The sequence below is a fragment of the Lagopus leucura genome, unplaced genomic scaffold (genome assembly GCF_019238085.1).
Source record: "Lagopus leucura isolate 7727_CA_CO unplaced genomic scaffold, USGS_WTPT01 Super-Scaffold_100044, whole genome shotgun sequence".
NCBI classification, from domain to species: domain Eukaryota; kingdom Metazoa; phylum Chordata; class Aves; order Galliformes; family Phasianidae; genus Lagopus; species Lagopus leucura.
The window spans coordinates 2,649,298-2,662,412 of record NW_024962291.1 but is presented as its reverse complement, the minus strand read 5'-3'; the positions used below and the strand labels follow the sequence as shown (position 1 = coordinate 2,662,412).

The 13,115-nt window shown below is 55.7% G+C and overlaps 1 protein-coding gene and 1 long non-coding RNA gene across 2 annotated transcripts in view; one reads left to right on the top strand and one right to left on the bottom strand.

The window, feature by feature from the left end:
- The first annotated feature begins 1,851 nt into the window (after positions 1-1,851).
- Positions 1,852-9,081, top strand: IFITM10 (interferon induced transmembrane protein 10). The gene is given in 4 exon segments (XM_042884500.1): positions 1,852-1,895; positions 2,725-2,845; positions 2,847-3,143; positions 8,149-9,081. Coding segments are annotated over 4 exon segments (594 nt in total). The 5' UTR covers positions 1,852-1,869; the 3' UTR covers positions 8,299-9,081.
- LOC122187209 overlaps positions 8,063-13,115 on the bottom strand; it is a 5,216-nt gene continuing 163 nt past the window's right edge. The window contains exon 2 of the long non-coding RNA XR_006181258.1: positions 8,063-8,362. This is a non-coding gene — a long non-coding RNA (uncharacterized LOC122187209). The remainder of the gene's footprint in view (positions 8,363-13,115) is intronic.

Sequence of the window (13,115 nt, the reverse complement as noted above, 5' to 3'; positions counted from 1 at the left end):
TTATTATTCTTATCATAGAACTGGGATTAGGTTGAGAGGGACCTCAAAGCACAATTCCAGTTCCACACCCCTCCCCCTGGGAACAGTGTTGCCTCTCACTGGATCAGGTTACCTGAGGCCTCATCCAACCCAGTCTTTAAAACCCTCTTCATGTCAGCATGTGCCCTCCCCGGTTGGGGCTATGCTTCCAGCACCACCCTGCTGCCTCCTCCACATCCTCTCCGATTTCCTTCTTGCTACTCATCCTCTCTCCTTTGCTGACGTTTGGAAGAGAGCAGTACACAACTTCTGCAAGATAAACAAACAACAGGCTCATCCTGGAATGATGTAAACCTGTTGTTTGCGAGTGGAGGAGCCAATGACATGGAAGAACATGAGACACAGGTGGGGCTGTGCCCCATCCAGGCTGGTACCTGTCCCCAGCACCATGAGATGCCTCAGAGGAAAGCCATGAAGGGAATTTGGGATTCAGGAAGCCTTTTGTCTCATCCCTCTGGTAGACACTGGTAGTTACCCATGCCGATGCTGTTGTGTCTGTTAGCCACCTGGTTTGATCTTTGATGTCCCCTGCAGGCTTGGTTGCACCAAATAAAACTGTTGGCCCCTTGTATTTCCCCTTCATTTTTTGCCTTATTTCCCATTGACTATTAAAGTCATTGTTCTTCTATGGGACCATGTGGTTCCCTGATGATCATTTTTCGCTGTGCAGAAGATTTGAGTTTTCACTCTGGGGTTCTGAATGTTTAGCCAATGCCCAGGACCTTGTAATTTGAGAATTAATGGCATAATCAGAAATTTCGTGCTACCCTGCTTGTTTACAGGGCCTACATCCAGGATCAAAGCCAGGACTGCCTGTTGTGTTGGCTTTCCAGTTAGTTCCAACACACACAGTAGCACTGTGGAATTTAGGACCTCCTCAGCCCACCAAGCCACGGGACAGTGGCATAACCTAGGATGGGCAGCAACCTGCCTGCAAAAGGTTGCATTGCTGCTCCTGGAGGAGGAATGCTCTGCAAGGTTGCAGGCTGCAAAAAGCTGCACGAGTCAGTCGTTGTTCCTTAACTCAGCATGTTGCGGGCAGGCTTAAAGCACTTAGTGAGGATTTCCCTTCCCCTGCAGGTAATGCCTGCATAAGCTTTTATTTTACCCAACTCTTCACAAGCCTTAGTGGCTCATCTGCAGGATTTCTCTGAGCTTTCTCTGCTGCCCTTCTGCAGCTGCCATCACAAAGCCACCTGCGCCGGGCTGGCCTGCAGGGTGACATGGTGTGTCCTCCTGAGTGACCTGCCTGTCCCTGCTGCTCTCTGCCGCCGCAGCACTCAGATTTGGGTTCCCACACGGCCCTTGTGGCACTTGGAGGCCCTTTTTGTAATCCTGTGCCAGTGACCATGGCCAGGTCCTCCTGGCCTCATCCGTCCTTCGTGGCATCCCTACTGCCCACTCCAGAGCAGCCACACACCTTGTACCCATACCATGAGCTCTGCTACTATCACTATCACTTTTCCATCCACCCAAGGGCACAAATGGCACTGTTTGCCCCACCTCACCCCATGATTTCCTGCCACATCCGTGGGAATAAAGTACCATGGTCCCTGTGGGTGACACTGGGGCTGGGGGAACCAGCTGGCTGCTCCTGCCGGGCTGCTCCTCATTCCAGGAGGCACGAGCAGTGGGCCGAGCCCTCCCTCAAGAAGCACACTCGGGGTGCTGCCCAGCCCCGAAGTATCCCCCCCCCCCACCGACGCGGCCCCCCCCAATCCCCAGCTCCAGCGGCGAGGAAGAGGCAGTGCTGAGCCGGATATGCTGCGGCTCCCGCAGCCCTCCCTGTAGTGTCCCCGCCGCTCCTCCCGATGCCTTCCGAGGAGACGGATGGACGGACGGACGGGCAGCGAGAGGTGCACCGCTTTCCTAATGGCACGGCTACGGAGGGGGGCGAGGGAGGGGGAGGCAGCCTCTTCCCACCCCCTTCCATATCCCCTGTCCTCATCCCCTTCCTCCTCCTCCTCCTCTTCCTCCTCCTCTCCGGCCACGATATTCACCAAAAGGGAAGGGGGAGCTGCTGGCAGGTGGAAGGGATGGGGGAATGCAGCCCCGGCAGGAATCCCGCAGAGGGGAGGGCTCGGCGAAATAATAACAATAATAACGATAATGACAACAATGATAACAAAACCACGCCGGGAGCGAGAGGGGGGGAGCGGGGAGGACGCGGCGCTGTGCCGCACTGAGCCGCCTCCCGCACTGCTCGGCACAGCCCGACCGCGGCCCCCGCGCTCCCCATCCCGGGATGGGACGGACGGCACAAGGCCCGGACAGACCGACAGCCAGAGGCACAGCCGGAGGGACGGACGGACGGAGGACTGCGGGCGGGGGCAGCGCGGCGGTCTGGCAACTCTCCCCGCAGCGCTCCCCCTCCACCCCGCCCCGCTCTTCCCAAGTGCTTTTTGCGCTTTGATGTGTTGCTTTCTCCTCGCGTCGCCCCGTGATCCCCCCCCTCGCCCCGCTATCCCCACCCGAGATGCGGCCCCGTGCCCCCCTGCGCTGCCCTCCCCTTCCTCCGATCCCCCCCTCCTTCCCTCCGCTGCCCTCTCCCCCGCTCCTCTCCCCGCTCTCTCCTCCGCCTCCCGCTCCCTCAGTCTCTCTCCTGCCTCCCCCCCACCTCTCCCCTTTCTTTTTCCCCCCCTTTCTTATCTCCCCCCCCTCCATCCCCATTTCTCACTTCGCCAGGGCAGAGCGCGGTGACGCCGCCGCCGCCGCCACCACGGAGAGGACGCAGGACCCTCCCTTGGGCCCCCCGTGCCCTTTTGACGGGGCGGCCTGGGCCCCCCGACCCCCCCCCGGGCCCCCAGCAGGGCTGCTTCGCATGCATCGCCAAGCCCCCGGCCCTCCGGCACTCCTCGCCCGTCCTCTCGCCCTCCTCTGCCGCTCAGCTGATGGAGAGCAAGGGCTGCAAAGGGGACAGCCTGCGGCCGGCGGGCCCGTGCAAGCACTCGGTGGAGAAGAAGACCATGACCAACCCCACCACCGTCATCGAGATCTACCCCGACACCAGCGAGGTGAATGACTACTATCTCTGGTCCATCTTCAACTTCGTATACCTCAACTTCTGCTGCCTCGGCTTCATCGCTTTGGCCTATTCTCTGAAAGTGAGTGCTGAGCGCCAGGGGGAGCGCGTTGGGGCCGGGGGTAACTCACATCCGTGCCATCAAAGCAGGAGGTTGCACCACCGGCTGTGGGGATGGGGATGGAGACAGGGAGGTGGCGACGTGGCTTGAAGCTGAAGGCGTTGTTTGGTGGAGAAAGGGCAGTTGGACCAAATGCGCCTTCCCAGTGGCACATACCACATGGGCATCCTGCACTCTGGCACTCGATCACTTCTTTGGGGCAGGCAGGGACCTGGTAGGATGAGATGCAGCAGCACTGCACTGTGGGGCAGGAGCCGTAGGTGCCATCAGGAAGCACTGTTGGTCAAGTCGTAGTAGGAGAGGTTGCCAGCACAGGGTAATGCTGCCTCTTTGCTTCTTGTCTTATCTCCCACTAAAATCCCCAAAAGATGAAAGCTGTGAGGGGAGCAGCCTAGCTGGGATGTGAGATTCAGCACCGGAGCACCCAGGAGCATCTCAGGAGCTGCCACAGGAAAGGGCCCTGGGCTGCCCTTCCCTTCCTAGAAATGAGCCATACACACCCACAGAGAGCCCACGGCTGTGGGGCAGCCCTGTGTGGGTCACGCTCTGGGGACAGGCAGCCAGCTGACGTGCATTGGCAGCAGCATTTAGCGGGAGGCCAGCATGCAGCCCAGCTTCGTCATAGAAACAGATCAATGAACCCCAGGCAGCACTGGGCAGGGAGTGCTGGGCAGCCCTGGGCTCAGCCTGCACCAGTCCCCTGCCTCAGTTTCCCTTCTCTGAGGTTGGGGTTGTCCCCGTGCAGGAAGAATAGAGAGTTAAGGTTTTTCATCTTCAGGGCACCACGTAGCTACACCAGGTCTCCCTGTGGTCCCTGTGCTGCAGGCAGCAGTGGGGTCGGGACCTGCCTGAGCCATCCTGTGAAGCAGGGGGTAGGAGGGATTCCCTGGAGGTCTGTGGTAGCCGTGGCTCCTTGTTTGAGGGGAACACACAGCCCTTGGAAACAAATTAGCATGGGGCAGATAGGCTGGTGGGTGCTGCCCAAGACTGGGCTGGGTGCTGAGACAGAAAGAGGGACAGAACGGGGTCACAGCAACAGTGGCAGCATTAGGTCTAGACTGAGAGGAGCATTGGGACACTTTGTGCCCTGAGCCCATAGGTGTCTCTGCAGGCACCCCAGCATATGGTAGCACTTCCAGCAGCTTCAGCATGTTCTGACAGTGGGTGCACAACTCAGTACTGAGCTGGTGTGGGGCCTCTGGGTGCCTGTGCTGCTACCTGGGACCTGTCTGTGGTCCTTCAAAAAGATGCCAAAGCAGCTCACCAAGGTATTTAAGCTCTTACACAAAGAGATATATGAAGTCGGGTAGAACGAATGCAATGCTATCCCAGCCAGGCTCTCCATGTGACCCATAAGGAGCTCCTGGGTGATACCATGCTGCACGCCTCTCTGTTTCCCCTATAGTGGGACAGGTGCTTGGCAGCCGTGGCTCTCAGATTATATCCCTCAGGGCTGTTTCTGCACCTCAAGGTCAGTGCGGTGGAGCAGGAGTGCTGTGCCAACTCAGAGCTGTGTGCACTAGGCTGGGGCAGAGGAGATGAATGGCAGCACCAAGGGAGATGAAGCCCTTTGGTCACCTCCCTGCAGGCTTAGGGCCACTCCAGCACTCTGGGTTCCTTCCCTTTGATCAGAATGCACTGCTGCAGCTCTCTCACATTGTGGCTCCACGGGCTGCCCCTCTTCCTAACTCCCAGCAGTAATGAATGGTGCATTGGAGCACGGTGTCAGGAGCTCCTGCTCTGGAGCTCTATCTCTAGAGAGCACCAGGGGAAACCAACAGCTCTCTGAGCACCAATTAGGCAACGAGGCAGGAGCTGGGATAAACTCCACTGCAGGAGCCGTGCTTGGACTGCACTGACATCAAGGCAGCAAGGCTCTCCAGTGGCATTTGGAACCCATCCGGCAACCCGTGTGGCTGCTCTCAGAGCTTTGCTGCCAGCAAGGCGTGAGGCACACGGTGATACGATGGCTGGATTTGCTCCCAGCTGATCTGCGGAGCAAATAAACCACAGGATTCGCTCCAGAGCAAAAAGCTCCTTACGCGCAGGGAAGCAGAGCGCTGTGTGGGAAATGGGTTTACAGCCAAACCAGCCTCTTCCCAAAGCGTGCCTCCACCAGCTGCAGGCTGAATACTGAGCGCAGGCTGCCTTCAGCATGGCCTCATTAGAGTCGTTATCAGCAAACCATTTGTCTCCTTGGGAAAGCTGACACAGCACTGGTACCCACCCGCAAGCGTCTGCTCCTGAGTGAGAGCTGCGCCTGAAAGCTGAGATGGGAAGTGGGAAAGGAATGGGAAGGGTGGGGATGGAACGAGGAGACAGCATGTAGCGTTGGTGGAAGAGGAATGGAGGGAGGTGAATGTGTGATGGGGCTGAAGGAGGGGAAGGGAGTAGCCTTGAATGGGGTGGATCTCCAGCACAGCCCTCGAAGTGCTTTGGGGAAACTCCCCAGTCAGCAGATGTGGGATAACCACCCTCACCTATCAGCTATCTCCATGGGAAGAAGGACCAGGATCCCAGGATAACTTCAGGCAAGGTGGGCAGGATCAAAGTGAAGATGATAAGAAAAGTGTCTGGGACTGAGACAGCACCTGATCCGGGGTCAGGGTGTTTATATGGACGTGGGGACCTGTCCTCACTTTGGGAAGAAAGGAGACAGCTTCCAGGCTCAGACCGCAAGCAGTCTGGAGCAGGAAACACCTTTTCATTATGCTTGTGTGCCGCAGGGACTCCGTCATTCACCTGGAACTCACAGGCAATGTAAATGATAGTGGCCAATATGGGATATTTGCATAAGGATGACAGCTGAAGTCATAAGGTGTGTGGGAAAATAATAAGGGAGGAGAGGAAAGGACTACGCCAAAGGGCTTGGTGAGAATGAGAGATGCATGCAACCAAGGAGGCTGGGGGCAAAGCTAAGGGCAAGAGAAAAGATGTGGGCTGCAGGTGATAGAGAACATGGGGAGAGCACCACTTCCTATAGGGTCTGCAGGAGCAGGTGGATGGGAAAAGAAGAAACCAGGGGCCCACCAGGAGGGGGAAGGAGCCTAAAGCAAGGTTAAATCAGGGGCATTGCCATGAAGGGAAGGGAAAGGGAGATGGAGGGGCCAGGGAGAAATTAAGATGTTGAGAGATGGTGTGTAGCATGGGAAAGGATGAAAGGTGGGAGCACTAGGAGCAAGCTAGGAGAGAGTTCCAGGGAAGGGAGGAGCAGAAGGTGAGGAGGCGGGGAGATCTCAGGGCAGGAATACCAGGTCCCACAAGGGCACAGCAAGCAGAAGAGTGTAGAGCCCAGAGCACCAGCCCCACTGGTCTGCATGGGTCAGGATCCTCACCATGATGAAGTCACCATTTCTGGAGGTGTTCAAGAGCTGTGTGGGTGTAGCACTGAGGGATGTGGCTCAGTGGGCATGGTGAGGATGGGTTGAGGGTTGGACTTGGTGGTCTTTTCCAACCTGAATGATTCTGTGACTGTATGAAGAGGAGGATACCTTGGGGCTGCCCTTCACTTCAAGGTGCCCACTCCAGCAAACTGGAGCTTCGCATCTCTCCAGGCTTTTGGGAGGATGCAAAACCCACAGAACAGTTCCTGAGGTGACCCATCCTGGGCACAGAGCTGCCACAAAGGGCAGCAGGATTGCCACCTTCCCTGAGGTCACATCCCATCCAGGCAGGCTACCAAGCCAAGCATAGTATGTGATGGCCACAGCATGGTATTGAGCTGGGACTCCCCTGGCATCCACTCAGTGCAAAGACATAGAGAAAAGGCTTCTGCCAATGCCTGACTGCTGTACAGGTCCTTGTGCACTTGGCTGGCCCCACTGCTGCTGTCTGTGCTCAGAGCCCTGCAGGAAGGGCAGCACATTGATGCGAAGCTGCATGGCCCAGAAGGACAGAGGGGTCCAGCAGCCTGTCCCTGTGCTGGGCAAGTGGCATCAAGCTTCTAGGAGAGCACTGCAGGAGGAAGAGAGAAAAAAAAAGTGGCTGAGACGTGGGCTGAATGCGGCACAGGATGTTTGCAGAAAGCTCCTGGTCGATAAGAGGTTTTTTATGTTTCTAGGAGGACTCTGAGGCTGCTGCAGGATTTCACAGCCTGCCACCGACACCTAGCGTTCAGCCAGCAGCACCTTGCTCATGATAGCAAGCACGGGGGGTGAGCGGGAGCGCAGCTCCAGAGCCCTCTGGCACTGAGCGAGCAGCACCGCACACGCTGCACCATCCCAAGGGTGCTGCCAACACGATGTGGGAAATTGGGCAAAATTCTCTGGTGCCACGTCCTCTGTGCTCCGGGTGCTGAGTGCCATCTGCGAGAGGTCTGGCTACGGGGATGTGGCCGTGCTGGAAAGGAATAGAGCACATTCCAGGGGTGAGCATTGCCATCCCTGCCTGGTGATGCCACCTGTTGTCTGGCGATGCCATCCAGGGCTTGGCGAGGCCATCTATCATCTAGCGATGCCATCCGCTGCCTGGCAGTGCCACCTGCTGCCTGCTCATGTCATCGCTACTCCTGGCAGCCTGGAGGAGGTGGGGACGAGCAGGTGACATGGACGCGGGAAGTCCATGGTTGTCCTAGCCTGTAGGATAACAAGGACAGCACCCGTGCTGTAAGGTTCATAGAATGGTTTGAGTTGGAAGGGACCCTTAAAAGCCATCTGGTCCAACTCCCCTGCAGTGAACGGGGAAACCTACAACTCAGTCAGGAGCTCAGAGTCCTGTCCAGCCTGACCTTGAATGATTCTAAGGATGGGGCATTGCACCTCTTGGGCAAACTATTCCAAGCTGGGAAGTGCCCTATGGTACCTTGCTCCAGCTGGTGCAAACCCCAGAGCTGCCAGGATGTCATGGCATGACGGGAGAGTCCATCAGCACCCAGATCTCTCTGGGGATGCATTATTACTTTTATTACATCATTTTATTACATAGTATCACAGCACATCTCCCAGTTAATTTTGTTTTTCTGCCTCAGGTCCGGGATAAGAAACTCCTCAATGACTTAAATGGTGCAGTGGAAGATGCCAAGACAGCCCGGCTTTTTAACATCACCAGCTCAGCCCTTGCCACCTTCTGTATCATCCTCATCTTCATCTTCCTGCGGTACCCCCTCACTGATTACTAGCAGGAGGCCAACAGCAGCGCTGCCGCCAAGATGCCTCTATGCCAGAAGTGTCTGCAGTTGTTTCCTGTAGCAAGGACACGAGAGTAAAACAACCCCATCATGATGGCAAAAAAAATAAAAATTAAAAAAAATAAAAAATAATAAAAAAAAAAGAATAATAAGAATAATTTAAAAAAAATCAAAAAAGTAAATACAGAAATAAAAAATAAATGAGTTTATCAGCCCGGGCAAGCGTACTCTTCCTGCTCGTAAACAGTATGTGGACTGCTGTAGGAAAGGGTTTCACTTTTGCAATTGTGTAGGAAGGAAAAGACACCAAGAAGATCTTACTTCATGGCAAATGGAGCTGTGTAATGTGAGTGTGCAAAGCTGAGAGCTAAATGTGTGGCCAGATGCATGGCCATAGAGGCCTTTGGGCTACAAGACAGGGTTGGGAGGAAGGCGGCATGCCCAAGGGCAGTGGGATGGCCAAGGCTCAGAGCATATCAGATGCTTTCAAACTGCCCACTGCCCCACAACGTTCTGTTGTTTTCCTTCCGTGATGCAGTTCTACTGAATTTAATTCATGTGTTGAGATAACCATCCCGGAGGGCTGAGTGTTAGGGTATTGGTGTCAGAGAGCCCCAATGCCTCCAGGTCAACCCCAGCGCATTAAGGGGCAAATTTCTCCTTGGGATCACCCAGCAGTGTTGAGGACAAAGGCATCTCCGGAGAACTCCATGTGCTCTGTGAACCAAGTGCTACTGTATTTCCGTAACACGGTCAATAAAGATACCTCTGATATCTGCTGCTGCTGGGTCAATTATCGTAGCATCATCGGATCATTAAAGGATGGAAAAGACCTCTAAGATCACCAAGGTCCACTCACAACCCATCCCCACCATGCCCACTGGCCATGTCCCTCAGTGCCACATCTCCACTGTTCTTGAACACCCCTAGGGATGGTGACCCCTGTTTCTCTGGTTGGTCTCCCCTCTTTTTGCACAAAGACAGGAAGGATGGACAACGCTGCATGCTAGGGAAGGGACAGGATGAATCATCCACATTCGATGTGCTGCTTAAAAAAACACCTTGTATTTCTTGAGTTTTTAAGATGAGAGAGCTGAGGGGAAGCTACATATCCCTGAGCCTTTGGGATATGCCAGTCTCTGGGGATGGCTGAAGAGATAGGGCAAAGAAGCAGAGACTCGCAGCTCACTGGCAAGAGACAATGCCTGTGTCCCCGGCGGCTGCTTAAGGGAGTGTCAGGCAGGGATGAGGGATGCAGGAGGACGTGTGCCAGGTTGGAGAGCCAGGACTGCGCTGACCCCTGCAATGCTCAATCGGCGTCGGGCAGAGCCAAGGCAGCCAGGAGGCAGGCTCCCCCCACCGGTGGTACAAGAATGAAGAGCTGTAGACTGAACCTTTGGCTCTCCAGGCTGCACGAAACGTCAGCTCTGTGCCATCAGCCCCAGGTCATAGCATGAACAAATGGTCAGGCCTGGGATAAAATACAGCTCCCTGACCTCTTTTCTAATTGCATATGCTGCAGCTGCCTCATCTTCAGGTGTAAAATGAGCTCCTCAGCACACGGCAATGTCTGCTCTGTTTCTCTTCCCTTCACTGAGGCTTTTCCAGCCTTGTTGCACCAGGAGGAGGCATACACTCCAGAGGAGAAATGTGGGACGAGGTGATGAAGCATGTCAGCAGCAGGACAGTGCCCTCAGGAACATCAGTGCTGCCCGGAGCTCCTCTGCACTTCATCTATGGGCAAAGTGATGGACCTTTGTCTTGACCTCTTAAAGTCCAACAAGGAGAAGGGCAGAGTCCTTGAGCTTTGCCCTGGTGATCACCTCACAGGTGGTTTTCTATGTGGAGAGCCCTGGCTTGGCATGCAGGAGCAAGGTTGCTCAGATAAAGGCAGAGCTGAAACAAAGCTGGATGCAACCCAGAGCCATCCCTCCTGCCTCTAACAAGTGTGACAAATGAGTGCCACCATCTCTTCCTCCACGGGCTGCCCCAGTCGAGGGAGGGCGGTTGCTGCTGTAATGAACCAGGGGAATATTGCACTGACACTGCAGCATTTTTCATGCATCACCTGCCAGGCTGGGCTATTATTAGCACCACTGTGCTTATTATTTGCTGCCAAGAACACCCACGTTTGGTGAGGCATCTCCGTGTAAACGCTGCAGCAGGGCCGAGGTGCACCAAAACCTGCAGAGGGATTGATCACCCCTTCTTTGTTTCAGCTCGGAGGGAACACGGGAATGAAAAGCAGCAGCCAAATATCACTGTGATTTCTTTTTTCAGTGGTGTGGGAACATTCTGGAGAGGGAGAGCTTGCCAAGGCTGCCATCAGCACGGCAGAAGGAAAGATTTGGTGCTGCTGCTCTGCCTTTTCACTTCTGCCACTCGCAGCTCTGCTGGGCTCACTCCAGCTCACACCTTTTCTTGGCTGTGAAGATGCAGCCTCTGTTGCATTCAGCAGCAAAAGCAACAACTGAACAGAGGGGTGGGAGAGAGGAACCGTCAGATGCCTGAGAAGCCTTTTGAATTCAGGAAGGAAGGATGGTTACATCGTCACGTGATGATTTCACTGCACTCTCCAGCAGCACATCAGGAGACCAAGAGGTGGCTCTGGGCAGTCTCCTGAAGTCTCTCTATGGGACCTCACAGGGAGAAGGGTGCCCTCGTGTGTAAGCATATGCCACACACTTACGCAAGCCCGAGGCTCAGCGCTGCCACCTCTGCATAGAGGCTGCCAAGCCAGTTTGCAGGCAAATCCCAGCTGGGTTGAACTGGTTTGGATTTCCTCCCAGCAGCAACCGTGACCCCGTGGCTCTTCTACGTCAATGAGTTGACTGCAAGAAATAGGGCAGAAGGGAGAGCAGAGCTGGCACCCAGTTTGGGTAATGACGGTCAGCCCGGCTCCAGCATTCTCAGCTTCCCACAGGGTGAGCAAGCAGCCCCTATTTTGCACGAGGCAGTGCTGGAGCCCCAACACCCAAAATCCCTGTGTGTTCCCTCCAGTGCTGCTCCACTGGGCTTTGTGAGCTGGAGCTGCCCCTTTGCTCAGTGCCATCAGATCTCGGTTCAGGGTTAGGGTGCAGCTGGAGTCCTGCAGATGCAGGGGAGCAGCGGGGTGCTGGTGGGTCTGCCTGCTGCTCCAGGCACGATGGATGCTGCACAGCGGGCCCCACAGTGCCCAGCTCACCATGCGGGAAGGGTGGGAGGCACAGATGGCAGCAGATGCTCTCATCACTGAAACCGATTTCAGCAGCATAGAAAACAAAACAAAAAAAAAAACCCTAGCAACTGATGAGCAGCTGAACAAAACTCTGCACGGGGTAGGAAGAAAGAGTCCAGTGCTGAGAGCCCTCAGCCCCGTGCAGAGCTGTCCTCACAGAGCCTCCAGCATCCTGCAGCATGATCGCTCCGTGCCCAGTACAAAGGTCCTGCTCCTCCCATCCCCTGACTTTGACTCATGCTCCGTGCAGAGGGATTTTATTCAGCATGCGTTTTGCTGCTTTTTCCCCTTTATTCCTCAGGCAGAGCTGCAGAGCTATGGCTGCAGCACGCAGCCGATAAATGGCACTGTGCATATCTCCAGCCTCACACTCCCCACAGCACTGTCTGCCTCCAGCAGCCGAGCACAGATTGATGCTGAAAGCAGTTCTTTGGGTGTTTAGAACAACAGTGGGTCAGAGGAAAAGCCTCTTGTTGGACTCATTGCTTTGGCAGAAATCTGCTTAGTTTGAGTTTTGTGCTTGGCTTGAGATGGCAATTACGGGTCTTGGAAAACGTTTGAGCAAAAATTACGATGTGTGCAAACATACTTTGCATTCAAAACACATTGCTAGGATGCAACCAATCTTCAGGTGTGCTGGAATATGAGAAAAAGAGGGGGAAAAAAAGAAAAAAAAAAACAACCATCCAAACCAAAATGAGGCAAATGGGGCAAATTGTCCCTCAAGAGGTTTTTATCCAAAGCAGAGCACCTTCCTCCAGCAAGGAGCAAGTGGCCACAGCATCGCTGCTCGGCACACAGTGGGGGGGACCCGGTCCCGGCAATGACAACGGCCGCACATCTGGTGCCCGGCAGCGCGGCGCTGCTTTGTTCTGCCACCGCGGCACCATCCCGGCCTTCCCCCATCGCCTCCCCCGCTAACATCGGGTGCTGCCGGGCCCCTGGGGCCGTACGGGACACCGAGCCTTTCTGTCCACCTCCCCTCCTCTCCTCCCGTTTGCCGCCATGGAGATGCTTTGGGGGTCGGATCTGACCCCGGGCCGGGACGGCGGTGTGCCAGAGCCGGGTTTGGAGAGAAGCTGCCGAAACGCCTTCCCTTCTAGCATGGCGGAGCGACCCCGGTGTGCAGGGGTTTCCGCACCCATCCGCTTCGCACTGATTCTTGCAGCAGAAGAGCCGAGGCTCAGGGCTAACAAACCAGCCTCGGTGATCTCCGAGACCCCGCGCACCCGGAGAGAAGAGAGCTAATTCCGAACATTCGGCATCAGCACGGGCGGCGGAGAGGTCGGCTCCCTCGATTTCATAAGCGCCAACAAAAGCCTAAAGCTCCTAAGCCCTAATCGGCCGCTAAAGCCGGAGCCGCCGCAAGGACAGAACCGCGCAGCGGGGCGCGCCAGGTGGGCCAGGTGGGTCACGTGACTCGCCGAGCCCCGCGGGCAGCAGCGCCCTCTGCCCGAGCCGCGGCTCCGCGCCGCTCCGCGCCCGCGGGGTGACGTCACCCTGCTCTGCGCCTCCCGCGCTGATTGGCTGCGGGTGACGTCAACGCTGTCTTTTTTTTTTTTTTTTTTTTTTTTTTTTTTTTTTTTTTTTT